General features: G+C 43.9%; 1 protein-coding gene across 4 annotated transcripts in view; it reads left to right on the forward strand.

Annotated features, from left to right (window-relative positions):
• sox5 (SRY-box transcription factor 5) overlaps nucleotides 1-27,469 on the forward strand; it is a 116,056-nt gene that overhangs the window by 53,444 nt on the left and 35,143 nt on the right. For all 4 annotated transcript variants that reach the window (XM_030720612.1, XM_030720610.1, XM_030720611.1 and 1 more), the window contains exons 4-6: nucleotides 17,960-18,046; nucleotides 23,246-23,418; nucleotides 24,869-24,937. In XM_030720612.1, the coding sequence (XP_030576472.1) occupies nucleotides 17,960-18,046; nucleotides 23,246-23,418; nucleotides 24,869-24,937 (329 nt within the window). The remainder of the gene's footprint in view (nucleotides 1-17,959; nucleotides 18,047-23,245; nucleotides 23,419-24,868; nucleotides 24,938-27,469) is intronic.

Below are 27,469 nucleotides of genomic sequence, written 5' to 3' on the forward strand. Positions count from 1 at the left end.
ATTCATCGATAATTCTTACTGTGACTCTTCGCTTCCTGTATGCAACTTGTGAAAGAAATTTGTAGTAAATGTCAACATCTACACAAAAAAATGTACCTGAATTTATTGCCATTGCTACAGTATGAATGACAGTACGAGCAATAATCCTGTCCTGCATTCGAGGATGTGTCTCTCCTGTCAGTCTCTTAGTCTGGGTCAAGAAATGGCAGCGCTTTAGAGCCAGTCTGCGTCTTTGAGGTCAGACCCTTACCGCTCTTCTTTATTACCTAAATTTGTTCATACATGCGCAGAAACAAGAGACACAATCGTGCCCACACAACCTCGCGCGCACAAACGCACACGCGGGACTGCAGCCGCGCAACCTCGAGGTCAACCAAAATGGTGTTTTACGGCCGAGTGTGCTCACCGCTCCGAGCTCCTCCAAGGCGCAGGTTTCCGTACTGAAAATGCCAACTCAGTGACAGATGTCATGCAACACACAGTCACCGACACATGCTCGCACATGTACACACAGCACTTCATCTATTTTCAAGACATGGAGGGTACCCAGGGCTTGCTTTTAGAGAGCACTGAGGCATTTTATAGGACAGCACTTAGACGAGGCCATTGTGCCACACAGGCGCACAGTGGCCGGAGCTCCCTCACGCCTGCGTACACTCCAATGGGTGACAATGGGAAGGGCGGATACATTCTTCCTAAGAAGAAGGAGCGAGAGAATGAAAGGGAGGAAAAAAGGAGCCAGAGAAGTGGAGGGATTGAGGCAGTTTCTTGTTCATCCGTCCATCAGTCGCACCCCCCTCAACCCCCACCTCCTCCTCATCTTCACTTTGCCTAATCCTCCTCCTTCTCTGCTATCTGGGGGGTTACGTCAAACACACTCACACACATACACACACTATAAACATCAACAATGGCATATACAGCCGTTGCAAGTCATCACATGGACGTCTGATTTTTAAGCACACATCCCGGAGGGGAATTTGCGGACTTGCAACACACACATATTTGCATCTATACACACAGCAGCAGGTTCACAGCCCTAGCGTGGGAGCGGGTTGAATGTCTTTATGTGATTTCCACCCTTTGTTGGTAATTAGTTAGTTGTATAAATTAACATGAAGTGCAGCAGGACTCTCGCAGCCATTGTTTGCCGCGATTATTCTTGTCGCACTGGGAAAAAGGAAGGCAAGTGAAACCAAACGGATGGGGGAGGTTGAAAGAGAAATTTTTTCTTTCTTTTTGCTTTTGTCAGTTAACTAAAAAAATGAGAGAAAAAGCAAGAAAAAGCATGATTTCCCTCATTCGCCAATCAAAGCGCTCCAAATGTACAGTCAGCGTTTGCTGAAGAGAAGTTGACATCGTGCTTATGAGACTGCCTCCACCTTGAACCCTTTTCTAGGGAGATGTGAACTCCGTGTTTTGTGTTTTATGCTCCGCCACCTATTCAGTGACCTGGTGGAGAAAGGGAAAGCCCTCAGTAGTAAAAATTCAGACGTTCTTTGCTTAGAAAGATCACCAGGTTGAAAAAAGAAACAACATCCTTCTGCTGAAATAAAACTCACTTTGAAGCAGGCAAAAAGCTCATGCCTCATGTTGCTTATCCAAGAAAACCAGTTCCTTTTTATTTATTGTTCTCTGCAGTTATCTGAGTGTCATTGTGCTAGTTAACTTCACTGGGTTTGTTATAGAAAGGGGGGGAAAAAATCATCGCGGACATGGCTCACAATTCAAATCGAGTCAATTTGGCATTTCTTTTTCCTCTTTCTTCTTTCTCTTTTTGTGGCATGAGAAACAGGCAACGTCATGGGGCGAACCTGAGGCCTATTGTGGGGCCGGCCATTGTTGGCTTGATGAAAGGCGCATTCAAGTCACTTTTCTCATTGAATTGTTTTGCGTCCGCTTTTCAACGTCGCATTCTCTCTCCAGCGTTGCACGAGACAATCGCTGAGGATGAAACTCTTTTCTGCCATTCTTCCGTGTCCAGATGAGCAATATTAAGTAGATGAATAGTGTGTGTGTGTTTGTGTTTTTGAGGGGAAAAGCAGTGCCCCAGCTTTTGTCCAATACATGAGCATAAAAGCGCTTACACAGAGGAGAGGGTCCTGTGGTTTTTCTTAAGGTGTGTGTGTGTGTGCCTGTGTGTGTTATTGCCCCCCCCCGGCGTGGCATTAAGTTAAGGACAAAGGCTCAAGCTTCATGAATCAGCCGGGGCTTCCATAGCTTAGCTGTTTTGACCTAGTCACAGTTTGGCTGTCCTAGAGTACAGTGTGTGTGTGTGTGTGTGTGTGTGTGTGTGTGGATATCTGGTGATGAGCTGGGTAAGAGGTGTGCTACATGTACACTTCATGGATATGTTTGGCCTTCTGTGTGTGTGAATTTGAGAGATAGACAGCCTCACATAAAGGCCTCCTGTCACCAACTCCCAAATATTAGACAGGCCCCAGTGTTTTGGCACTCACCCATTCATTTCCATTCAGCATCATGTCCCATGACCAAATCAGCGGAATCCATGATTTATCTATTCAGCTTTCTCATAAACTCTCTTCATTTGCACACCCGCTTGTTGTTTTTCTTCCTTTTTCTCTTATTTTCCTTTTGGTCTTTTCTCCCATTCCCATGGAGAGTCAGAGGAATGTTTTTATGCTGCAAAATGGCTGCAAGATTAATGAGTTTTGTGCAGAGTGCGCTGACTTTTATTTGTCCCTCAATTACTTTATCAAAAGGATATGAAATGCGGCAGAAAATCTCCAAACTTTTCACCGAGGCACTTAAGCAACAAGAACACTCTGAGAAACACTGTGGTGCAATTGCTGTTTGGAGTTCAACCAGTTTTTCAAAAGGGCCAAATAACTGCGCCCTCCAACATTTTTACTTTGTGAGAAAAATTGTCAAGATAGCCAACAACTTCAACAATCTTCCATTAAGTAGTTTAGTGACATACCAACAGTTACTTTGTGAGTAGGTGGATGTTGCATTTTGGAAAGAAATTATTGAGTTTTTTTTCCCTCATCTTGACTCTTTGCCACAGCAAAATATAAAAAGGTATCACTTGGCTGCAAGGTTTCCACAAGTTTCTATTAATGTGTACGTTTTATAGTGTGAGCACAGGAAGGCACTGGGCTGACTTTAAATAGGTGGAACTTGCTCAGTTATGCATTTGTGAACTTGAACTTACACATTTTGCTGGAGCATCTGGGCTTTCTTTTTTGTATTTTGCATTGCTGGGTTAATTACAGGTCTGTAGCTTCCTTACTGGAAAGAACTGCACGCTTCATGTGCTTTGGTGCTGATAAGAGGAAAGAGTGAAGTTTACAAAAGAAAAACTTCTTTGTTAAAACCAAACGAAATCCTAACTTCATAATTCATGGACTATATCAGATGTTATTCCTCATTGTGTGATTGTCTTTTAAAATATTCATATTTTGCATCTTCAGCTTATCTTCTGCAATCCTGCTGAAAGACAGAAGTTCCACTAAAGCATTTCACTTGAAGTGTAATTCATAGCAAATTGCAGAGTTCTTTCCAGTGATATATAATGATACAATGGAACCATAACACTGAAGAATTTGCAGTTTATTCCAGTATTATTTCCAGTGTGTGTGTATATATGCAGAGCCAGGGCCAGAATGATTTAAAAAGATGCTTTCTAAGTCAAAAAATCTAAATGCACCAGGCTATTCACATGAAACTGTGATACCATGTATCACAAGATCATATTTAAGCAAATGCTGGCACCTCCAGATAAAGTGAGATTACATCTTATAATGCATATATTCATCTACAGGGAGTGTGTAAATCTATATGCATGCTTAATGTCTATTTAACCCATATGGAGGTCCTCTATCGCAGGTGCACATTAATACTTTCATGGCAACGTGTAAGCTTCCTGTAGGCTACAATGTACTTTAGACCGTGAGTATCCTCTGTGATTGAGCTTATTTGGTGCTTTTTCAAGACATTCAGTGTGTGTGCTTAACACTATGTAGCAATACTCTCTTTATATACCATACATTAAGCAAATCTGTTGCTGTGCCATGTCGTAATGTATACAGTATGCGTGTAAGGGACTGCAGTCCGGTTTCCGCTGTATAATCCACGTAGGCTTTTTGCAAAGTAGCACAATCTGCTTACTGCAATTTTACATCTCAGCTCCAACACAGATGTGAAAGCATCAGAGCTGCAGTCCGCCGTCGCCCATGTCAGCAGCGTCCAGAGCAGGATTTAAAGCCTGACATGGATGTAAAGGGGTTTTAACAACCTGATCGGAGGCGTTCAATTGACGTCGCCACATAGCTCTAGTTAGACTCTGCACACGCACATATATGCTTGTGTGTCACCATACACATGAATGATAAATACACCAAGCTGTTTGACCTGACCGAGGAGTCAGAGCTTCCCATGGTGCATCAGGGATAGCGAATGGCCACATGCCAGCAGTCCACATCATCACCACCCACGGGCCAGCCCCACCGTTTCTGCTCCCTCTTCTACTACAGCTATTAAGGTGGTGTTTCAGCATACAGAGGGTAACTAATCCGTCTTGTAGTGTTCAGGAAGCCAGTCCTGTTCTGGTCCCGCAGCCAGTCGGTGTGTCAGTCTTTGAAGCCACGGGGTCTTTATTAATTAACCCCTGGCTGGCTGGTCAAAGGGGGAAGGTCCTGCAGATGAAGTGGTGGTGTCTGTGTTGTCAGCCTCATAGGTCACGACCTGCGCCTACAGCATGACCCCGGCCTTATTTGAGCCAGATGTTAAGGAGCAAGGGTCTGTGCTGCATTCTTTTCTTTCCCTGCTGCTTGGCTAGCAGAATGGTCACCGTCGGCCACTCGAGTTAGAGCTCTGATTTTCTTCTGGGTAGATCGCTGCTGTACTCCTCTGTCTGCCACCCCACCCCACCTTTTTCCCTCTCTCTGTCTCCCTGTGGGATCCATCCATTCACCTCTCCCCCTCCCTTCCCTCTGTTTTCCCCCTCCTTCCTTGTTTGGCCCATTGCCCCTTTCCGCTTCGCTCAAGGGAAAGAGTGCCGTGTGTGTATTGCCTGGCAGTATGCCCACGCTCATCGTTTTCTCCCATCCTCCTCCTTCGCTTTTTTATCCCACCCTTCCCTCATCTCCCTCTTCTCTCTCTCATCCCATGCTTCTTATCCTTCCCCTATCTTTGCCTATATTTTTCTTCTCTGCCACCTTCCCCTCATCTTTCCCCGTCCACCTCCCTTTGTCCCCATCACTCCTTCCACCTGCTTCTAATCACTACCCCTCGATCTCTTTCAATCCCTGCCTTCATTCATACTTTGCTCTCCGTCTTTCTCTCTCCCATCCTCCCTCCCTCCCCCTTCGTCTTTTCCTCGGCTGGGCTCAGGAGCAGTGAACAGGTGTTGTCTCCTTTTGATTTGGGTGCGTTTGGATTAATGCTGTCAGCTCAGCTGTTAAAACAACTGCCACCGCCAGATGCCAGTCAGTTTGGGGCTGGAGTTGTCACCTACACACACACACACACACGCTCAAACATCCAAACATACTCAGATGCAATCGTGCACGCACACACAAACACACAAACACTTGGCCTCTTGGCTCATTGTAATACTGACAGAGCAAATCAGCTGTTGTATGCCAGTCTTCTCTATAACCCAGGTGTGTGTTTCTGTACCCTTTCCAAAACATCACAGACAGTCAGTATAAAAGAGTATATGACAAGATACTGCAGTGATCATTAATGTACTGCCAGAGTTGCTAAAAACTCACTTAGACATCCATCTTTTAAAGGGTCTTTTTTTCTTAAACAAAGATAACAATGCTCTTATAAAAACAGATATTTTTAAGAGTGTTTAAATTAGTTTCACTTAAGAAGACGACTGCTTAATGTCCTCAGTGGGTCTTGATGAGTTTTCTAAACGCAAAGAATGATTTTACAGGGGTTATCTTTTGTTTGGGGCTGTAAACCGTGGGAGCAGGCGGTTTAAGCGATGAGGACATTTAGCAGACAGGAAATATGACTCTTGTGAGTCCCTTAATTTAATAGAAGAAATCTTGGCGCAGTAAATGATTGCTAAAAGTCTTCCTGTTGGGGATGGTTACTTTGAAGTGAAGAGACACCACTTAATCGTTTTAGGATTTTAGATTAAACAGTTTGCCATTCAAAAGTTAGAATTTAATTATTTGTTTGTCTAAAAAAAAAGATAATAAAAGAAAAACAGTACTAACCAAGGACTGATGCATCAGCTGAATTTCTGTGTCGGCCCTGTTGGTTGATGAAGAACTAACTCTGAAATCTTTTAAAACTTGTAGCCAGTCAAATATTTAATGTGTATGCTGCAAAATGCAAAGACTACAATTTGAAAATCTCATCCCAACACATTTCCTTTAACTGACTGCACCTTATGAACTTGTGTATTCAGTGAGCAAACCCTCAGAAAGGCTGGTTTGTATTAGCTTAGGCTGCTACATCGCTAAAGCAGCACATGATATCCACCTTCTCCCTCTCGCTTCACCCACGTGCTCCTTTCTCTTTTGCCCATCGTGCATTGTCTGTATGTGCGTCCTCACCTTTCAGGAGTTACTTAGCTTTCCTGCATGCTTGATTTTAATCTGATACCAGCCAACTGTGAAACACACACACACACACACACACACACCCTCCTTACCATTTTCCACCTGCCAGTTGCTTAAATTTAGAATGTGGTTCCCTCTTGTTAAAATTTGTTAGCAAAATGATGATCAGCTATGAATATCAGTGATTTGGGCTATTTAGGGCTCCTTCAGATGTGGGTAGAAACTGCAGACTTACTGTCGGTATGTGTGGGTGTCTGTCAGATGGTGGGTCTCTGGCTTTGTAGTGGTGATGCTGGTGTCTCAACCACATACACTTTTCCTAATGCAAAATATTGGGGGAAACGTTCTATTTGCAATCTTTTCATTCTGGTTTCTCTTTCGCTCATTCGCGTTTTTTTTTCTCTGGATTTCAAATTGAACTCACATAGTGGATTTTCTCTTTTCTTCTTCTAGCGTAGCACTAAATGGTCTTGTGATGGTGGTTCAAGAAGAGAGCCACACAGAGACGCTTGTTTTTGAGGTGGTGTTGGTTTGTCTGACACACTCTTACTCTCAAACACAAGGATCCAGCACATATTCTAACATTGAGCCCTCTTTCTATCCCTCCCCACCTCCCACTCCCACCACCAGAATATTAGTTTATTACGTGAAAACGCTCGCTGACGTTTTGTAACCCACCAACTGAACCATATTTTGCCCCAGTTTACTGCGGCTCACGCCCTCCTCGTCCATTTTGTTGGTTTGTTGAATTACACTAACAAGGTTATTTTCAAGGTTATTATACCCTACTGTAGTCTCCAGTCTCCACTGAGCCAAACGTTGTTAGGACTATTAGTCCAATCAAGGAGTCACGGGTGTCTTGTGGGAGAAGAAGGAAAGAGGGTCAGCACAGACAGGAATGTTTGGGAAGAAAATAAGTGCCAACATAACATGCTGTGCTCATGAGGGGTTTACAATAGATGTGATGTGATATTTATCAATAGAGTTCATGCACCCAACTTGACTCAGTTATCTTATTCTGAAAAAGATATGAATGATCAAATTAAGAGAGGGTTAATTTAATTGAAAAAAAAAAAGAACCACAATATGTTTTGATAAAAATCGGAATCATTCATTATTTTCTGTGATTGTTAAATATTTCCAATGAAAAGCCGAAGCAGCGTTGTAATAGATATTCCAATCAGATTTAGGCTTGAATAAATCAAATTTGAATGTTGCCAGTGCAGTTTGAACCCATTTTGAACTTCAGCTGGTTATGTAGACCTATTATACTGTTCTTTATCTTCTATAATGTGTGTGCTCTTACACTGGTGGATGCTCATATTAAACAAGACCAAAGTTTCAAATAATGAGGTCAGCATTTGTACAAGCTTTTGGCTCAGAGGGGAAGTTCGGGCTCCAGACTCCTCTGAAGGCTTGGTTTCAGCCAGGTTTTTCTTCTGCTGGCTTTGTGCGATTTCAGTGAGAGTGAATATGTCCAAAGTGATCATCTAAAACACAGCTCACAACTTTAGAGCAGCAGCAGCTCACTCTTTAGTTCCAAAACGTTTTGTCCTGCAGTTCCCAAAATATACCTCCTCGCCTCCTGAAAGTTGACTTTCAAACCCGTAATAGAGGCTTTTTGTTAGAAATTGTAAGCGTCAAGACCTGGGGTGTGTGTGTGTGTGTGTGTGTGTGCGTGTGTGTACAGTAACCCTGGTGACATCACTGTGACATCCTCAGGGATATTGTTTTAAACTTTGAATAGCTTCACTATTCTTGTACCACCCCTCATGATAAGTTTATCATGAGGGGTGGTACAATTCTTGTACCACTTCAAGTTCCTCAAGTGGTACAAGAATTTTTGCAACAACTTGTGATTTTTACTCATCCAGTCAAGTGTATTTTTATACACTTATATACTAGCAGCTCACTCTCACTGTCAAGTAGAGTAAAGACTCTCAAGGGACCCAACCACATGGGCTTAAGTGCCAGCAGCGTCATTGGTTCAACTCCAGGCTAGCTGGACCTTTTCTGCATGTCTTTCTCCTGCTCTTTCCCCCTTTCCTGTCTATCTCTTCCATGCGTTTTGTAAAATAAAGGCAGAGATGCCAAAAAAAAATCTAAAAACCCCACAATTAATGTGTGATTTCTACTCTTCCTATTTGCTAGCCACAGATGGCTAAGTGATCTAAATGTGACCTAACCAGCAGCGTCAGTTGTTATCAACGAGGCATCTCATCAACCAAACTTATTTCTTCGCCTAAAAGCGGCGCAATCTTGCCAGGAAAACTTGAGAATAGGAAAAGATTTACAAGGAGGGACGTTGACGTGCCCGAATAATTGGAGCACGGTGACTCGTAAGGCTCCAACAGGTCAGCCGCATTCACGCAAACACACACATGCTAGTCAGCAGAACATTCCAGTGCTGTTTGGACTGTTGTTGCCATTGGTGTAATGGTTCTCACATGTCTGTCGCCCTATCTTTGAGCTGCACGCAGGACAATGTGGGCTATTCTTAAGACTTTACAACATGCTCTGTCTCAAGCCGTTCAGCGCACAGATGGAACAAACATTCACACATAGAGAAGAAAGACAAAAAAGAGACAGAGATGGATATCAAGACTCAAACAGACACATAAACAGAGGGAGAAGTGTGTGCGCATGTGTGCGCGTCTGTTTGCTCTTGTCAGCAGCGTCCGCGTTAACTGGAATAGGCGGATCCCGCCTCCGCCGTCCGGCAAGGCAGAGCCACTCTAAAGCCAAGCCAACTGTCAATCAAACAGCCAACACAGGGCCAAAACTATGATAGCATCAGAAATAACGGTCTTCAGCCATCAGTCTCACGTGCACACACACACACACACACACACACACACACACACAGACACACAGAGGAGGTTAAAGTCACAGCTCAGCGCTGTTTGAATAGGCTTCCAACATGCAAAACAGCATTAGTGTGTCAGCAGTGTCTTGCTGTTCTGTCTGTCTCTCTGTCATTGCTTTGACAGGCAGACGAAAAATGTCATGACTCGCAAGAGAAAATGCTGCTGTTTTGTGTGTGTGTGTGTGTGTGTGTGCCTGCGTGCACCCTCCGTCTTTCTCTTGTGTAGTTAATGCGTGGGTCCATTCCCCTTCTATACACGGCAGGCCCAATACACAATGTCTTCTTTTGTTGTCACGTTAAAGTGATGCAATAAAGCTGTGCAGTGACAAGGACGGCCCGGGGGCTGCTGCGGTGACAGAGACATCGAGTGTGTTGCGTGCCCGTGTGTGTGTGTGTGTTTGTCTGTGTGTGTGTGCATGGAGTGGAGACAAGAGCACTGAAGAGGGGTTATTGCCACGAGACAGATTGCAAGTGTCATTTTCCATTACAGCAGCCTGAGCCACTGTGTACGACACACACACACACACAGCACACATGCCTTGGCCCACTTTAACAGGATGCTTTTGACACGGAGAGATGTGCATGCATTAAGAGCACTGGCCCCTACTATTTAACTCTGTCCTCACAGAAACACCTTTAATGATTTTAGGGTTTTTTGTTTTTTTTTAGAGACGGCTTATCTGATTGGTTGAGCCACAGCTCATTGGTATGAATCTGATTTTTCCATGAAAGTAAAGACTTCAGGTAAATTGCATTTGGATTTGCGAGTAACTAATAGATGCTGAAAACCTAATTTTAGTGATTTACATAGTTTAGTTGAAAGATTATATCGTGATCCTTATTTGACCCCTTATTAAACGGTCTGAAAACATATCGGATCATTTAAAATTCTAAAGGTAAAACAGAGATTTTCTTAGTTTTTCAAAAAAGTTCAGTCACAAGATTCAGGGTTTTTCATCTGGCAACAGAGCAGCTTTTCAGAGGCTCCTCAGTGAATACATTGAGTTTTAAATACAGCATGACCCATTGTTGCATGTGAACCTCTATTATCTATTCAAAAGTCTCTCATGAGGCTCTGTTTGTTAACCAGGCAATTAGCGGGCAGTATTTGGTGGTTATCAGTACCTCAGTTGACACTTGGTCTCTTCAGCCTGTAAAGTATGAGGCAGTAAAATGAAAATGGGATCTGTGTTCGGTCCCATAGCTTGTCCCTAATAAGGTGCGGTGGCAGCGGCTATCAGGGGCTGAGCTGAATTAGTCCGCAGTGGATTCAAATGTCTAGATGCTATCAAACACCATTTAATGATAATGGAGGTCACAGAGGCAATTGGGAAAATGCTGTGTGCATGTCTGTGTGTGTGAAAGGAACATTTCTCTGTCTCCCGCAAAAACACAGCATTAAGATAGCATCGCTAATTTCACCGGCTCGGCACAAAAACAACATGCAGAGGAGGGAAGAAAGGAGGGAAAAAAAAATACAACAACACACATGCGAAATGAAACAACAAGGAAAAGTTTCTCTGCGACTTTCTCGAATGTCGCTCCAGATTTTGCCCTTCATCGTTCTTTCACAATGTCGCGCCCTCTCCGCTGCTATTTCTGACTGCCAGTGTGTGGATCTGGCTCGCTGAGATTTCATGCCAGTGTAAAAATTGGCTGAGGGTTTGGTTCAAATCAAATTGGACATAAGCACCCACAACACCATCTGTTAGGGAAAGGCAGTGGAGTGAAGGGCAGAACTCTGCATTCAGATAAATGGATTTTCAATTTATTAAATTGTTGACTGACACCCTTGTAAATGTTCGCTTTATGTGCTGCGGCCTATTCTTAGAACTTAATGGAAACATGTTGCTATACATCCCTAATATTAGAACATTAAGAAAAAAAATCCCGCTGCATCTGTTGCTTTGAGTTTGATTTCTTCTTTTTGCAGCACAACTTAAGACTAAAATAAAGCACCCCGCTCAGTTAGGCTTCAGGTGTTTTGGCAAGTGAGAACGCTCGTGACGGTTCCTATTAACAGGTGTGTCGCACCGAAACACAGCTGAGATTGTCACAGCTACCTTCAGGGTAGGGCCCATATGTCCCCTGTCGCTTCACCCAAAAACCCAACTTACATTAAAAGGTGAAAAACAGCCTCCGAACTCTCTGAAGTTGATATTGCTCAGTGTGAGTGTGTGCCAAATACTTTCAGTCTGCGTGTGCTGGTGTCCTCCCTAGTCTAGTGGTCTGGGTGTTTATTAATAACTAAAGTTGGAGCAGCTTCTGAATGAAGAGTCACTGCGGACAGTGAGACCAATCAGGACTGAGTCTACACACAGACACACACACACACGCGCGCACACGCATCCGCTGTATGTTTCTTGCTGCGATCCTCTGCTTCAGTGGGAGACACGGAGCGCTAGGAGGGGGGTTAGAAAGTAAGGAAGGAGGAGGATGAGGAGGAGGAGAGGGATTTTAGTGTTTACACAGAGGCCTGGCCACCGCGGCAACTGTTGCCAAGCGCTGTTCTCCCCAACAACAAGCCAGTAATTGGTACTTTTAGCAGCTAACCTTGCGGAGGTGGTGGTGCGAGGTGGGCTTGGACAAAAAGCTTTTTGATACATCTCCTCTCTGAAACATAGTGCCCCTGTTTCTTTTTTTTTTCTTCTTTTTTAAAAACAAGAGACTGCCCATAATCTTGGCACGGTCCTCATCGCTTTGGAACGATTGGACTGTCTTTAGAAGGAATCGATGAAAATGTGTCCAGACACATGGCCCAGCTCAACCAGACATGAATTGATCATCAAAATATCAACATCATCATTTCGTAATGGAGCGTGTTGGCGCCGTCAGCGTGAGGGGGGAATAGCCAGACTGTGCAAAGCGAAAGCTGTGGTATCGAGAGGGTGTAAATAAGTGAGGAGTTGCATTCCAAATTCAAAAGTTTCTTTGAACACCTCCATAATGTAGAAGACTGTTCAAGTTGTATCATTTCACTACTGAAAGGCAGGGTTACCTCATGTTATTTAAATAGTAACACAACCTTTTTTTTTAAAGAGTAAGTGTAGGTATACCAAAATAAATCTGTTTTAGGTGAAGCATTAAGTCAGGTAATTACAGCTTGAAGCTATCTGGAATCAAACATGTCGCTTAATTATGAATCCACGTGTAGGTGTGTTTGACTGCATCCTCAAACTGGCACCGATAAGTCGTTTTTATACAGTGTGTAACCCAGATATGAGGTAAAAGTTTGATTAGTGCTTTTATGTAACTCAGAATAACCAGATTTGTTTTATAGCTGACTTTATGTCTGGATGCATTAAGAAATTTGGTCTGTTATATCATGCAACAATTCTGATTAAAGATACAAATCAGACATGACGAGCAGGTCAAATGAGTTATGCTTCTCTGATTTTGACTTTGATTCATTTAGAGTAACCTGGTTTGCGTGACTGCTGCAGTGAGTTACCTTAATTTAGTTAGAGTCTAATCTTTAGGTCACACGTAGACATGCTCATTCTGTCTCTGTGATGGCCACCAGCTAGTGTGTGTGCGCGTGTGTGTGCGCGCGTGTGTTTTCTAACCACACGTTTCGGTTCCTCGTTTTCTCCCTCTCTGTTGCTTCTTCCTGCCATCTCAATACTTCTGTGTTCAGGGTGGCAGTCTTAGACAAACTCCACCAGTGCTTGTATAATTGCTTATTCAAAGCTGACCCCTGCTCAGTTTGGGAGGAGGAGAGTGAAGAAGGAAGGGGTTGGGGGGGGGGGGGGGGGGGGGGGGTAGATGGAGCCTCCTCATGGCTGCCAAGACCCAAGTCAATATAGAGCCTGTTTTGCGGGATATAAGCGCCGGCCACGGGTCCCAAGCCAGGGCCCTTTCCTGTGGGCCCTCCTCCTCCTCCTTGTCTTCGTTCTCCTCCTTCATCCTCCACCCTCCTCTGAGCCCGGCTGGGCCTGGCGCTGGCACAGAGGCCCCTTTGTTGTGCACCCGAGGGCCCGGGCTCTCTGTCTCTCATACTCTCTTTTCCTCCCCTCTTCTTCTTCTCTCTCTCTCTCTCTCTCTCTCTCTCTCTCTCTCTCTCTTTCTTTTTCTTTCCACACACTCCACCTCCTCCTCCTCCCCCTCACCACCATCCCCCCTCCCTTTTCCTCTAAAGGTCTCCAGTCTTCACAAATATGAGATAATAGGAAAAATAGAGCTGGCTGCTTCTGGTGACTCAGGGCAAAACGTCTGAGTGAAAAATAGAAAGTGAGGGAGAGAGATGGCATTGTTTGTAAGGTTGGTCTGAGCAAGCTGGACTGAGGTTGAGTCTCCTCCCCTCTCTCTCTCCTCTCTCCAGCAGCTTCTGAACCAAAAGCTTACTGTGGATCCAAAAGCCGGATGGGGGCTCGCTGTAACACACATATACACACACGCACTGTTTCTCTCTCCGTCTCTCGGCAGGTGGACAGGGTTGTTTTGGCTCGGCTGCAGGGCAGCAGCTTGACTCCGTTTGAGCCAATGAGCCAAAATAATAGCCGACGATTCCAGAGTTATTGTCAGCGCTTTCCCCCCTCTGCTTTTCCCAGAATCATTCTCAGCTGTGCGGGATCCGAATCAGAACGTGGCCCTCGGATGAATTCATGCGCTTACGCGTGAAAATACAACAGTGTGATCACCAGTTGTTTGTACTGTACGCGCCAAACCATACAGACAAAACAGGGAGGATTTTTGAAACTCCGTAATCCCCTCCGATCGATTTGAGCGCCAAAATGTCCCAAGCAAGTAAACTGAAGGAAATTTGAAGAAAGATATCTAAAATACATTTTTTTTTATATACTTTATCAAGTGCAAACATCATACAGCTTAAATGTGCTGGAGAACGCTCATACAGAGTATATGTGTCATATTTTCAACATTATTTACATCCTTAAAGTTACTTAAAGGGAGAATAATGGGGGAAAGTTGTGTTTTAAAGATGTAGTGGTGAGTGTCCCATGGAGCTCAACACTTTCACTCATTTTTTTTATAAAATTCCCTTCACACCTTATTTTTTGTCAAGGGGCATCCTCCCTCGTCCTCATCTCCCAGCACCCAACCCTGCAAATATGCGGCCCACACCCATGCGTGGGCACCACACTCCACCCTGTTACCTCACAGAACACCAACATACACTCACATACGCACTCAGCATCCCATACGTCAGACGAACAGGGAGTAGTGTCTCGTATTTTCATGGAAAGTGTTGTGCTGTCCTCCTTTATTATGTGATTTTTGGCCCGTAATTAGCACTAGTAGATTCTTGCTGTGTTTCCATTCAGCTGTCAAGCAGATTTTATGAAAAACGCCTGAAATATTGTGGAACATGAAAAGTGAGTTAAGTATATTTCCATATCCTGAGTTGAAGGAAATAAATCCTTGAATGTGAAAGGGGTGGAAAGAGTCTTTCATGAACTGATTTGTATTGGACAAGTCATTGTTGTGGAATGTCAGGAAGTGATGGCCATATTTCATAGTCTTTTATAAGGAAAACAAACGCAAGCAAATTATAAAGCAGTGAACCAGAAGATAATGCACTCAGAGGTCACAGTTTGGGGCTGCAGTTCCTCTAGTGGCCATGAGGATGGCTCCAAAAGCAAGTTAATCTCACAGTCTGCCGTGGTGACATGTATTTCACTTAACTTTGCAGCATTAAAAACCATATTTAAAAAGGGTTTCGGGGCATATTTTGTCACCCACCTGGATCGACCCCTGTCCACTCTGACTGACAGGTGTCCTGATGCAGGCAACTGTACACTACTACTGTCTAGTGTCACCACTGCTAATCTGAGTCACTGTATTGGACTTCTCTGCTGTGTATGTGATGCTTGTGCTTTGTGGAGCATTTTTAATTGAGTCATCTGATAAATAACACAGTTCACTGTATGGTACCGGCCATCCAAGGAAACAGCAGAACATTGAGGCTTCAAAATGCAAAGCCTAGAAAACAAAGTGTGATGTCACACATGCTGTGTTCATCCTTCATTAACAGTCTGTGGTTCAAACACACTTTTTCACTGATTTGCACATAGATACCCAGATGCATGGGTTGTTGACCTCTATTTCTATGTGTTTTTGCAGTTTGTCATGGGTGATGATGGAAGTTCATTTCTCATAGCATTCACCACATCAATCAACATCCCACTAAAAGACACAGCACACCATCCCCTCTTCTCTTTCCTTCTCATCCCCTCTTTTCCCTCCTCTTCCTCTCAGCTCCTCCTGCCCATTTCCTCCCATTTTGCTATCCGCCGCACAATGAAAGAGCCTCTTGGCTTTTATTAATAGTTAAAGTGGCCCCAGCCTGTCACTGGGGACAATGGCTGCAGCCCTGTTAATAAATAAAAATAATAACTAGGAGATGGAGACAGAGAGGGAGTGCAATGGAAAGAGAACAGGCGACACTGCCATTTGTTGTTCCCTCTCACTTGTCAAAGCTCTTTGGCTTAAAAGCCTCTGTCATTGTTGAGGGAGAGGGAGCTGGAGGGGAGGAGGGGAGTGAGAGACGGAGAGAAAAGGAAGGAGAGAGAGAAAGAGGCAGTGCCAGGGGCTAATAGCACCTGTTGGGGTGATGGTGAGACAGCTGTCGGGGGGGTGGGGTGGGGGGCACAGGAGCGCACTCTTTCGTCTACTCTTTCTATGCATGTTTTTGCAAAAGACTCCATCGACTCGTGCTCCTCCTCTTCGCCCTACCTTCCTCCCACTGTGAACCGATTCCCTGATGGCTACAGTGGCTTCTGAGTGAAAACGCTAGGGCTGCTGTCTTACTGGTTAAGTGACAGCGTTGAAAACCCAAGGACAGAACAGGGCAAGGACAGTGGGAAGAGGAGCATGAAAAAGTGAGAGCTGGACTTGCTTGGAGTTCAGCACTGATCTCGAGGGGTGTTTATTTTGTAAATGTGTGGTCACTGTCATCAGCGGGGCGTGATTTGTCGTCTTGACGCCAGAGGAAAGGACCTGGTTCAGGCCTCAAGGGAGGCAGAAATTGATGTGTAGCATGTGGGACATGCCACACTGTGTGTGTGTGTGTGTGTGTGTGTGTGTGTGTGTGTGTGTGTGTGTGCGTGTGTGAGGGGAGCTTGTGCATCTTCTGTGCTTCTTTGTGGGTGATCTGGTGTCGTTTTAAATCCTTTAAATCTCCAGGTGGTTTCTCATCACTCGATTGCAGACAGACAGAAAAATAGAGGGATGAAGAGGAAAGAAAGAAGTTTAGGCAAAGCCCTGCTTTTTGTGTTTGGATGATGGCTAAAAGTACTCTGATTTGTTGTTGAGTGTAGCAGATATGTGTACATTCATGTCTGTTTAAGAGGGGAAGACGCATTAAGCTGTTCAACTCAACACACCGGGCATCTCTCTCTCTCTCTGTGGAAAGCCTGAGTGTTTGTGTATCAGTATGTCTGTGTATGTGTTTATACATGCAGGCTGTCTCACACCAGTGAGATTAAGACTCTTCTTAAATCAGTCTTGTCATTATGGGGGGTGGCAGAAAAATAATCTGGGGACAAACAAACTTTTTGCCTGCTGTCAGCATTTGCCAGCGTGTATACATCTATGTGTGCAGCCACATAAACTGTATGAGCACATTCAAGTGTATGTGTGTGTTTTTCTGGTGTTTCTGCATTCAAGTGTGAGTGTATTTGCATTGGCTGATGGGGTTAATCTCCCTACTCAAAGTGTAAAACCTCTCTCCTTAGGAAGGCCTCCCATCCCAAGTGCAGATGGCTCCCAGTAAATAAAGTACTCTCTCTTTCTCTCTCCCTCTTTTGTCTGATCATTTCTCCTGCTCGCCTTTGTTCATGTCAATCACAGCCAACGGGGTGACTGCTGAAGCTTGATGGCTGTATGTCTGTGTACATATGTGTGTGTGTGTGTGTGTGTTTGTACGCTTTTTTCAGTCCATATATGTGCTTACTTTTTTGGATTGGATCTATCCCTGTGTACACTCACCCGTGTGACATTTCCATTCCCCTCACTGTATGTGTCTGTATGTGTACATGTGTGCACAACTGTGACCATAGTTTGATTGTAATTAGTGAGTCTGCCAGTGTGTGTGTTTATGCAGTGGTTGGTGTGTGTGTGTGTGTGTGTGTGTGAGGGTCTGTGTGGAGTGTGTGTTGAAAACAAAGCACTAGCTGATAATGTGTCCATTGTGGCGGGTGCATTAAGGCCCTCTTTGTCTCAGGGCCCACAGGGCTAATGATTCTCTAGCAGCAGGTGAGAGGGGAAAAAAGCCTCTCTCTTTTCGTCTCTCTCTCTCCTCCACTTGTCTCTCTCTTTATCTTACGTTTCGCTCCCTCGCTCTCTCCCTTTTTCGCTCACTTGTTTTTGTTTTTCAGATTTCCTCTCTTTCGATTATCAGCTCCTCTCTTTCCGCCTTTCTCTCCCTCTCTCTCCTGCTGATGCGGCCATTAGGCTGAGCTGCTGCTGCCTTTATTACAGCAAATGGACTTTAAATGAGCTTTATTGTCATGTTGGCCAGCCATCTGAATCCCTCTCTCTCTCCCTCTCCCCTGCCCCCCACCCCACCCCCCAATCCTCCCCTAAACAGAGGCCCCCAGCATTGAGAGGCTGTTGTCAAAGGACTGGAAGGATAAACTTTTGGCCATGGGCTCAGGGCACGTCGGAGAAATTAAAGGTATGGTGCAACTAAATTATGCCAGAACTTAAAAACTTTAACCCTGTGAATTTGATCCAAAGCACTGGAAATGTCCATTTGGGAATAAAGCATCCACAACATTTATTATATCTGGCAAAAAGACCTAAAACTTGCCACTTTAAGATATTTAGTGCCATATTGTAAAGACAACAGATAAAGTTGAACTGAAATGAACTAGATTCAGGTGAGGTGATCCTAAATGAATTTGACTCATCCTGAACTGAACCAGAACACCTGCTTCATCTCATGTGTTTGACCAACATGTCAAAAAGTTAATGGCGTCCCTGCTAGTCTCTCAGCTCGGTGTTAATTCACTGCTAATCGCCCATTTTATCCACAACAACCCTTCTTAGCACCCAAGAGTGGCACAGGCAGAGTAGGACAGAGGGCAGCAGGGGATACAAAAAGAGAACAAGAGGAGCTGTGCTGTGAATATGCAAGAGCAAGAATCAACCAGAAAGAAAGCGAGAGAGGGGAAAAAAGATACGAGAGAGGCAGAAGAGACTGGCTATTATTCCCTGTAACTCCAGGGCAAAGCCGTCGTTCTCCTCCAGTAATTGAGCTTCATTAGGAAGCAAAGCAATATGTAATCAAAGAGCCTTGCAGAGCGGCGTGGCCATCGAGAGTAGGGCTCCATTGATCAAACCTCCTTTTCCCAGCTCCCTGCCGCGCTGACATTTCTGTGTAGGGGCGTCCCGCTTGGCGCACCACACACTAACAGCTGGGGAACAATGTGCATGTGTGTGCGCGCAGTGGAAGCGCATGTATGCATGTTCGTGTCTGTTAAGGCGATGCGTGTGTCTTACATAACAATCTGTGAGAGAAGGTAGAATTATGGAGATTGTAAAGTGTTTGCTTTAATAGTGTGAGTGTGTAGGTGAGTGCGCACTCTGCTCTCACACAGTCAGCGCATCTCTGGACTTTTTTTTTTTTTTTTTTTTTTTTTTTTGCCCCCATCGAATTCCATTGAACAGCTTTTTGTGGGGAACAAAGTGAGCCACTGCCTCCTGCTCCGTTGGCCTTATTGAGAAGAGACATTGGAAAAAAGGCCCCATGCGGTTCACATAGCGAAACACATACACAATTATGGAACTCGTAGTACTGGAATAAATCTCCGCACAGTGTTGTGTCATTAACATCATTGCCCTACACCAAAAGGTGACAGGAAGAATAATCTCTTGGATTGTGGATGACATTTTTAAGTATAAATCAGCTTATTTCATCACTTTGTTAAGACTGTATTATGTTTATATCAGTCAAATACTCAAACGTCATACCAGACATTTTTAAAGCTGCACCAATCCTTTAGGTGGGATTGTTTTTTTCGTCTTTTTTTTGTATCATCTTTGAGCTGCTTTTTCTACCTTCTGCCCAAATTGTCTGCAAATATGCATCTCTGCATTCCTTTTTACAATACAGTTGTATGAGTTTGATTAAAGCTTGGGCACATAATGTGATTACAGATAGTAGAATTCACATTCATACTGTACAGACACTCATAAATCCAGTTTACATACAGTCTGTGGAATAAAAGGAGTTTCAGAAGAATTGTGAAATGATTGCTTTGCTCAGTTGCTCCAAAGAAAGAGAGAGAGCAACAAAAAGAAAAGAAACTGGTGGTATTCGTAGCCTTAAATGGTGTGGATGTTAAAGTAGCTTTGCATTATTCACAGTTTAAAATAATCTTTATTTTTCTTTAGTGCAACTCTGCATTGAAACTATCTGTTTTAGCTCCCTCCTCCCTACTTGAAGTCAAATTTCTTCTGATTGGCTGCCCCTCGCAGACAGAAGGTTCAAACATCAGGTGGGCTTCGCCATATAGGGGTCTCCCATTCAGCTCCAAGAACAGAATAAAACTGAAACAGAGCTTCTACTGCAGTTTTAAACCAGAGCTTTCAACTCATAAGGATTATTCACTGACTTCATTATCTAAATTCTTTATCTTTATAATCTTTACCCAGGTTTAATATGACTGTCACCATTAGGGAAAGAAAAACAGGTACCCCCTTTAGGTTGCCTGTTTTTTAATATATGGGCACACCACCCATATATTAAAACACTGGCTCAGGGGGAGAAAGCAGAATGGGATGAACCAGATTTTATATTCATTAAGACACTGAATTAAGAGGAACAACTAATATTTTGTGGGGAGAGGATGCCGGCTGAGAGAGAGCAGGACGGTTGGAGGAGTTGGAGAGTTTCATTAGCTTCCACTGACCGGTCAGGAGAAGTTAATTGTTGATTGGTCTTTCTAAAACAAATTAGACAAACAGGATCAGGCAGATACACAGACAATTAGCAGGTGCAACAGTTTTATTCCTAATACCATTAAAGTAATGGGCTTACTGTGTGCATTTTAAACTCCTCGTTTATCTTTAAATAAACAATAAAATCCAATAGAATGGTCCATCTATAAGTAACTTTAATAAGATACCTAATTCTTTTGTTTTTGTATTGATACAAACTACCACAAAAATACCTTTTCTGACCTTATTATTGACTATATTAACTAATTTGATTATTCAAAGAAATTGAGTTATTGTGTCCAAGTATATATACTTCTTAGCATATGTTCTGCATTCTGCTTCATGTCTGTAATCCATTTCCTCCTCTCTCCCTCCCTCCTTAGCCATCTCATCCCCACTCCTCCTTACTTACCCAGGGGGAGTTATCAGTGCAGCCGGGGTCATTAATTAGCACACCGAACACAGTGACAAGTATTACATTGTTACAAATTGGTTAATTACCCCGCGTGTGACTGCGTGTGTTAGTGTGTGTGTAAGAAAGAGAATAAGGAGAGAGCTGGTGTTGGTTCGGGGAGTTTGTAGGTAAGCTCAGGCTGCAGCAATCTGCCCAAGGAGAAATGTGTGTAAACCGATGGAGGAAACCAGTTATCGATCCACCTGCCTGCCTCGCAGCAGCTGAGGAAACAAGGCGACGCAAGCTGATTTATGGGGTGACCACAGAAATTCTAAAAGTCTGAATGGAAAGCAATGAGAAGCGAAACACAGGGGCACCTCACGTCGGCGTATGAGATTTTCTACATGTCGTCTCTCTTAGTGAGCATGGTGTTTTCCACAGCGTAGAGGGGAGCTGGAAGCGACTTGCAGAAAAAGAATAGAACTGTCTTCCAGGCTCCTGATTCAAGGAATATCCGTTCACATTGGCGCACACATGCACGCTGTTTGGAACCAGTTTTGCGTGTGCGTGGATGCGTGTGTGGAGGGAGGCTAACCCTGACAAGAAAGCCCCACAAAAAAAGACTCCTTTGATCCATCCTTTCACCTTTGCAACCCCCCTTTAGCCTCTTTTTTGCCCCCTTCCTTCACACCCCTTCACCCCACCATTTGAACAGGCCAACGTTTGTAACACAAGGCTCTTTCTTGTCTTGGTCAGCTTTGGCTGTACGCGCATGCACACACACACACACACACACACACACACACACACACACACACACACACACACACACACACACACACACACACACACATTCTGGCGCTACAAAGGTGAGTCTGTGAGTTAGGACAGCGGCGTGTTTATTTTTCCAGCGGCCAGTGCTCCCGACAGTTGCCTTTATTGTTCATTGTTGGCGGATAGATGGAGTGCAGGGGGAAGTGAGGGAGAAGGAGGGGAAAGGGGTGTCGGTGGGTGCGGTGGGGGTTGCGGTGGGTGAGGCGGCAGCTACCAACAGGGGAAGACAAATGGATGGCTCTCACCTTCCCGAGCAGTCAAAGGCCAGGTCAGCAGCCGTGGCCCCTTAACCCCCCCCCCCCCCCCCCATTTCGTCTTCTGACGCCCCTCTTTCATCCCCTGCTGTGCTTCTCTTTCTTTTCTCCCTGTTTCCTTCTCCCTCTTTTCTCATCCTCATCTGGTTTGACTGGCGCAGGAATGTGGCCCTGTTAAAGGTAGCAGCTGAAGAACAATGGGGGATTGTGCTATTCCACACACACACACACACACACACACACAACAAAGGCATGTAGGCAAACATCAGTATATATGACTAGACATGAGCGCACACAACACGTGCTGATTTTGCCTCAGTGTGCCTCTCTCTAACTACATCCTGTTGAATGATTTAGGCCTTGTGTGGAAGCGAGTTTGTGTGTGTGTGTGTGTGTGTGTGTGTGTGTGTGTGTGTGTGTGTGTGTGTGTGTGTGTGTGTGTGTGTGTAATGGAGCTGGTATGTCAGGATCTAAGGAGTCAAAGGTCAGGCCATGCTAAATGTGAGCAGGAGGTTGGCTGACTGCAGGGTAAACACAGACCAGACACACTCTCCTTTTCTCTTTTTTCTTCTCTCTTTCTCACAAGCACACTCACACAAAAATACAACTCAGTAGCTACAGAGCACTTCCAAATTTATCCATATTTCAGCACCAATCAGATAAATATTGATTGTACTTTAAGTTTTAGCGAAGAATGTCAATTTGCAAACCTGGCTGAAGATTCGTTTTGTTTGGTAAACGTACGAATCTGGCTCAGATATTTCGTTTGCTTTTCCTCTCCTTCCCACCACATTTTGCCTGTTTACAAATACTTCCTCAGCCAGCTTTATTTTCTTTATTTCAATACGGCAATAAAGACGGTGATGGATGTGGCTTGATTAATCACTGCTGGCCTTCTGTGCCCAGGAAAATGAGTCAACATCTGGTTTTACAACCCTGGAGCACACAAACGCACTTTTCCTGTCTTCCTTTGACATGCCCCCTTCTACCGTTCAAAGCCCCAAACCAGTCATATATTAAGTCAACCAACAAGTCACAGATAGCTTTGCTCTGCCTTTTTTTTTTCCAGTTTCTGTGACCTGTGACTTCAACCCTAACAATTCATACTGGCCTTGGGAAACATTGTACCCGTATATATGTTGCCTAGAACCATTTAATGAACAGTTAATGAATGACATTAGATTTTATATATGAATGTGAATGTATTCATTGGAGAAATTATAAAAGCTGGAAAAAAAATAAGCTGCAGAATTAATTTTAATAATTTTAATAATATAATATGTTTTAGTTCAACTCAGGAAATATCAAGCCTATAAACTAGAATTTGAAAAAATAGGTCAAATTTTCTCTCTGAGTGATGAAACATTTTCATGGTGTAACTTAAGCCATGTACTCTCCTTATTTCGTATCACCTTTGACCTCTGTCCCCCCCCCCACTCTTGCCCTTTAGGTACCCCAGACAGCCTGGCGGAGAAAGAGCGCCAACTCATGGGCATGATTGGCCAGTTGAGCAGCCTGAGGGAGCAGCTCTTGGCGGCCCATGAGGAGCAGAAGAAGCTGGCCGCCTCACAGATGGAGAAGCAGAGGCAGCAGATGGAGCTCGCCAAGCAGCAGCAGGACCAGGTACAGGAGCACGGTGCATGTGAAGGGCCTCATTTGGAAATGCTGTATACTCCATGCCTATACTGCAAAACAACATCCATACTAACAAGCCATTCAGTCTCCATTACTTGGTATATGGCACGTATTACTTGACTGATCACACTGCAAAATGTAAACTTCAAAGGTCAGCACTGTTTAAAATGCATCTTATAGGTCCACAACAGAAGGTGGATTTGAAAAGCAACAAATCACAGGATTTTCTGTCCCCTACACTCTTTCTTACACACACACCCACACACACACACATGCACATCTCATGTAGCTTTTAAGCAGCCAGAGACATGCGCCTTTGGCAGCTTAAACACAGGGATATTGCACAGGAATCAGCTGAGGGTATGTAGTGTTGGAGCGGATGTAGAAGAGACACACACATACACACACACACACACACACACATACACACACTCTTACTCAAGCTCCCAGGCGAGAGTCTGCCAGGTATTTGCATAGAGAAGGGTTTTCCTTTTTTGCAGTGCCTTTTCGCTCCTGGAAGGCTTGGGTTTACAAAGAGAAGGATGGACAGACACACACACACACACAGAAATACAGCTGTAAGGACAAATCACCTGTGACAAACACAATGCATTACAGTGCTCCTGGCTTCATCCTGCACCAGTGCACAGTGAATGACTCTGACATTTTGAGAATTTACTGTATGTGAATACTTGTGTTTCTCTATTCCTTTCTAGGAGTTACTGCAGTTTCAGTTCAAAAGTTACTTTCATTTTAGCTTTAAGCTGTACTGTCTCATACAAAACAGGGAAAACTGAATGTAAGACAAAAGGTAAACTTAAAGACAGCAACACTACAAGAACAAAAATAAACAGAGTAGAATTCAAGAGAAATAATTTATGGACTCCGAAAGGTTTAGAAATTGTTTAAATTTAGCCAGTTTAATCAAAAATTGGCATGTACAGTATGTTGCCAATTTAAGACAATAGTGTATCCAGTTTTGTGAAGATACATAAGTTGTTATGTTTCAGCTTCACTATTGTGTAATTCTCTTTTGGTCCAGTGTTAATATAATTGCATAAAGCCAAATTTCATATAACTGTATCTGCTCTTCCTGAGGCAAGTAAAACACGCACAGGCCTCACTCACACACATGAAAACAAGCAACATTAAATGATTCTGTGAGGCTAATTGTGAAGCTTTGTGTTTATTATTATCAGTTATCATCCCAATATCAAAACCTGACAGTTCTATACATGCACAGCATGTCAGTAAGTGGGTCGGTCCATATGAGATGAGCTCTTTAATATTTCATACCAGGGCACTGACCCTCTGTCGTGCAACTGGGGCATCAGAGACCTGCAGATGTGCCGCATCTCCCACAGGCTCTGCACACACAGACACACACGCATGCACTTTGTATGCAGTTCTAAAAACATGTGGTATGCTCGGTCCACAGATTGCCCGGCAACAGCAGCAGCTTCTGCAGCAGCAACACAAAATCAACCTCCTGCAGCAACAAATCCAGGTGAGGCCGGGTTGTGTCGACATGGCCATCCATATGATGTTTGTGTATGTGCCCTTTGTAGTGAGTTTGTGTGTGTGTGCATTACCCACAATAGCAATTTAGTGATTGTGATTGTTGCAGCTTTTCTGTGCTCAGCCATCAGCATTTGGGGCCTGAATCAACGTTGACTTATAATAGTGGCCCCTCCTCCTCTAACACACAAAAACACGCACACATACACAACCTGTGTAATCACTGTAAAATAGGTCAGTCTGCCTGGAAAAATCAAAAATACTGTGTTGGCAGTATGTGCGGTTTAAGTGATTATTATATAAATCCAACTTGCTTGTCACACTGTCGGTGAAGTACACTTTTCTGATGTTTATTCCATTGTGCCTGAGAGTGACTGTTAAAGGAATGCCGTATGGGATTTGTCAGCACCGGCTAATCAGTCTAGGGAATGGAAGCGAGAATGGAACGGAGACTCTGAGAAAACTTTATTTTCTGATTGTTTCACGGCTGTTATGTTCTCAAGTACAAATAAACACACCCACGTCCACATAACTCTGCAGGAAAGTTTCCGCATTGTCGAATTTTATACGACTGCGGCAAATCCATAGAAATGATCTTGTCCAGTGTGGCTTCTGTTTTGGCTAAGTTTTTACAGAAGCTTGCACTCAAACCCTAAGCTACTGTCGCCCCACCTCCCACGAGTGGACAGCAAAATAACAATAAAATAAGAAACTGCAGACGTAGGGCAGGCTGAGGGTAGATATAGTGAGTACTAAGAGTGATTGCTTTTATATGAGACTATTAATTGTTCATAATCCTACACAGGTTGACTTTAAGGGGGTTTCCATAGGCAATGAAAAACACTTTTTAAAAATAAATCGTTCACTTGTAGATGTGATTTAGATCGTGTGAAGTTTTTGAATTGGGTTGAGATTTTATGAGATACTCGCTCATGTTCTCGCTTCAAAAGAGACTTGTAGGGGACTTTGTTTACAGCAGAATACTAGGAAATGCAAACTCAATAGATCTTTTATTTAGTAATGGCCAAATCTCATCATGTGGTGTGTAAAAGTGAATGTTAAATAGCCAATAAAGTCAAATAAAAGTGCAAAGTAATTCAAATTAAAAGTCCCTTTGAATGTGAGCCTGGTCCTCAGCTTGAGAAAATGGGTGGGTTTATATATGTAACACTTAAAAATGGAAGTATTGTACTTTTGGGTCCATACACTGGAGCCTCTATTTTGGTCCAGGTGGCTTGGAACGAATAGCCCAGGCCTTTGTAAAGGCAGATGACACTGAATTTTAAGCTGAGAAAGCTGGGCTTTGTATCATAAAGAGACACCCTGTCCAAGAAAAAGAACACACACACACAAAAACGCACACACACACTCTCCCTTTCCCCTGAGAGTTTAGCCATACACAGTTTGTGTGATAAGAAACCTTGTGATAGCATGTGTGTAGGCCGTGTGTCTCTGTGTGTCCGTGATACTGTGTAAAGCAGCTGTGTTTGTTTGCTTTATGCGAGTTAAATTCTGAATTGTTCACGTTTTGTCTCTCTGACAAAAAAAAAAAAAAGCGAGCACATGTTTGCGTCTGAGGATTTCTCTGTGCTTTCTCCACGCGTTTCTCTTCAGTCGCACGCACGCACGCGTGTGAGTGTGTGTGTCTGCGTGCACCGCAGCTGCGTGTGTGCGAAGCCATAAACACGTCCGCTCATGATTCACTCCCTCACGACCCCGCCGAGACAAAGCCCTCTTTTCCCATGACTTTGCAACCTTTTCCCAAACAAGCGTCTCTCCATTGAACGGGCCCAACAATAGTTTCTCACAAGCAGGGGCAGCTGTAGGCAGCCTCGTTAAGAGCGGGACACAATCAACAGGCGCTCATCACAGGAGCATAAAACATTTAGACCTTCATGTATATATTGCACACATCAAAGTATGGGAACACATGGACAAAAGTCCAAAATGTACGCCTTTACTCGCTCGTTCGCACGTATCACAAACGGTCGCAGAGAGCGCCGCACACTCGCCCGATGATCAAACACACACTCATCATCAAAGACTTGGTTGAGAAATACACTGCTTAATCATTCATGAAGAGATTGTCCACACAATCCCACAATACAATGGCCTGCCAGAGAGAGGGCACCAGGTTCAGTGTGTTGGGGTGTGTGTGTGTGTGTGTATATGTGTGTTTTGTGTCTGTATGATAAGCCCCTTGTGATTGCATTTCCCCCTAACAAGGCTGAGTTCAGCTGTCCCTTCATGTGTGTGCGTGTGTTTGTGTGTCTGCGTCCTTGGCTTTGTTAGACTTGAACCCCCAAAGGCCTGTGAAGAATGCTTTCAACCGTCCACTTGGAAGAGGTGATGAAATGAAACGAATAATCAAGCTCATGAAAAAGAGAGGAGAGTGACACACATCCTTCATGAAAGGAGGACAAATTATTTATTGTCCTTGTGTCCGGTTTCTTTTTTTCCGCTCAGGCTGGTGATATGCGTGTTAGCATTTCCTATTTAGGCCAGCAGCGCTCGCCGAGTG

Source organism: Archocentrus centrarchus, chromosome 23 (assembly GCF_007364275.1).
Source record: "Archocentrus centrarchus isolate MPI-CPG fArcCen1 chromosome 23, fArcCen1, whole genome shotgun sequence".
NCBI lineage: Eukaryota > Metazoa > Chordata > Actinopteri > Cichliformes > Cichlidae > Archocentrus > Archocentrus centrarchus.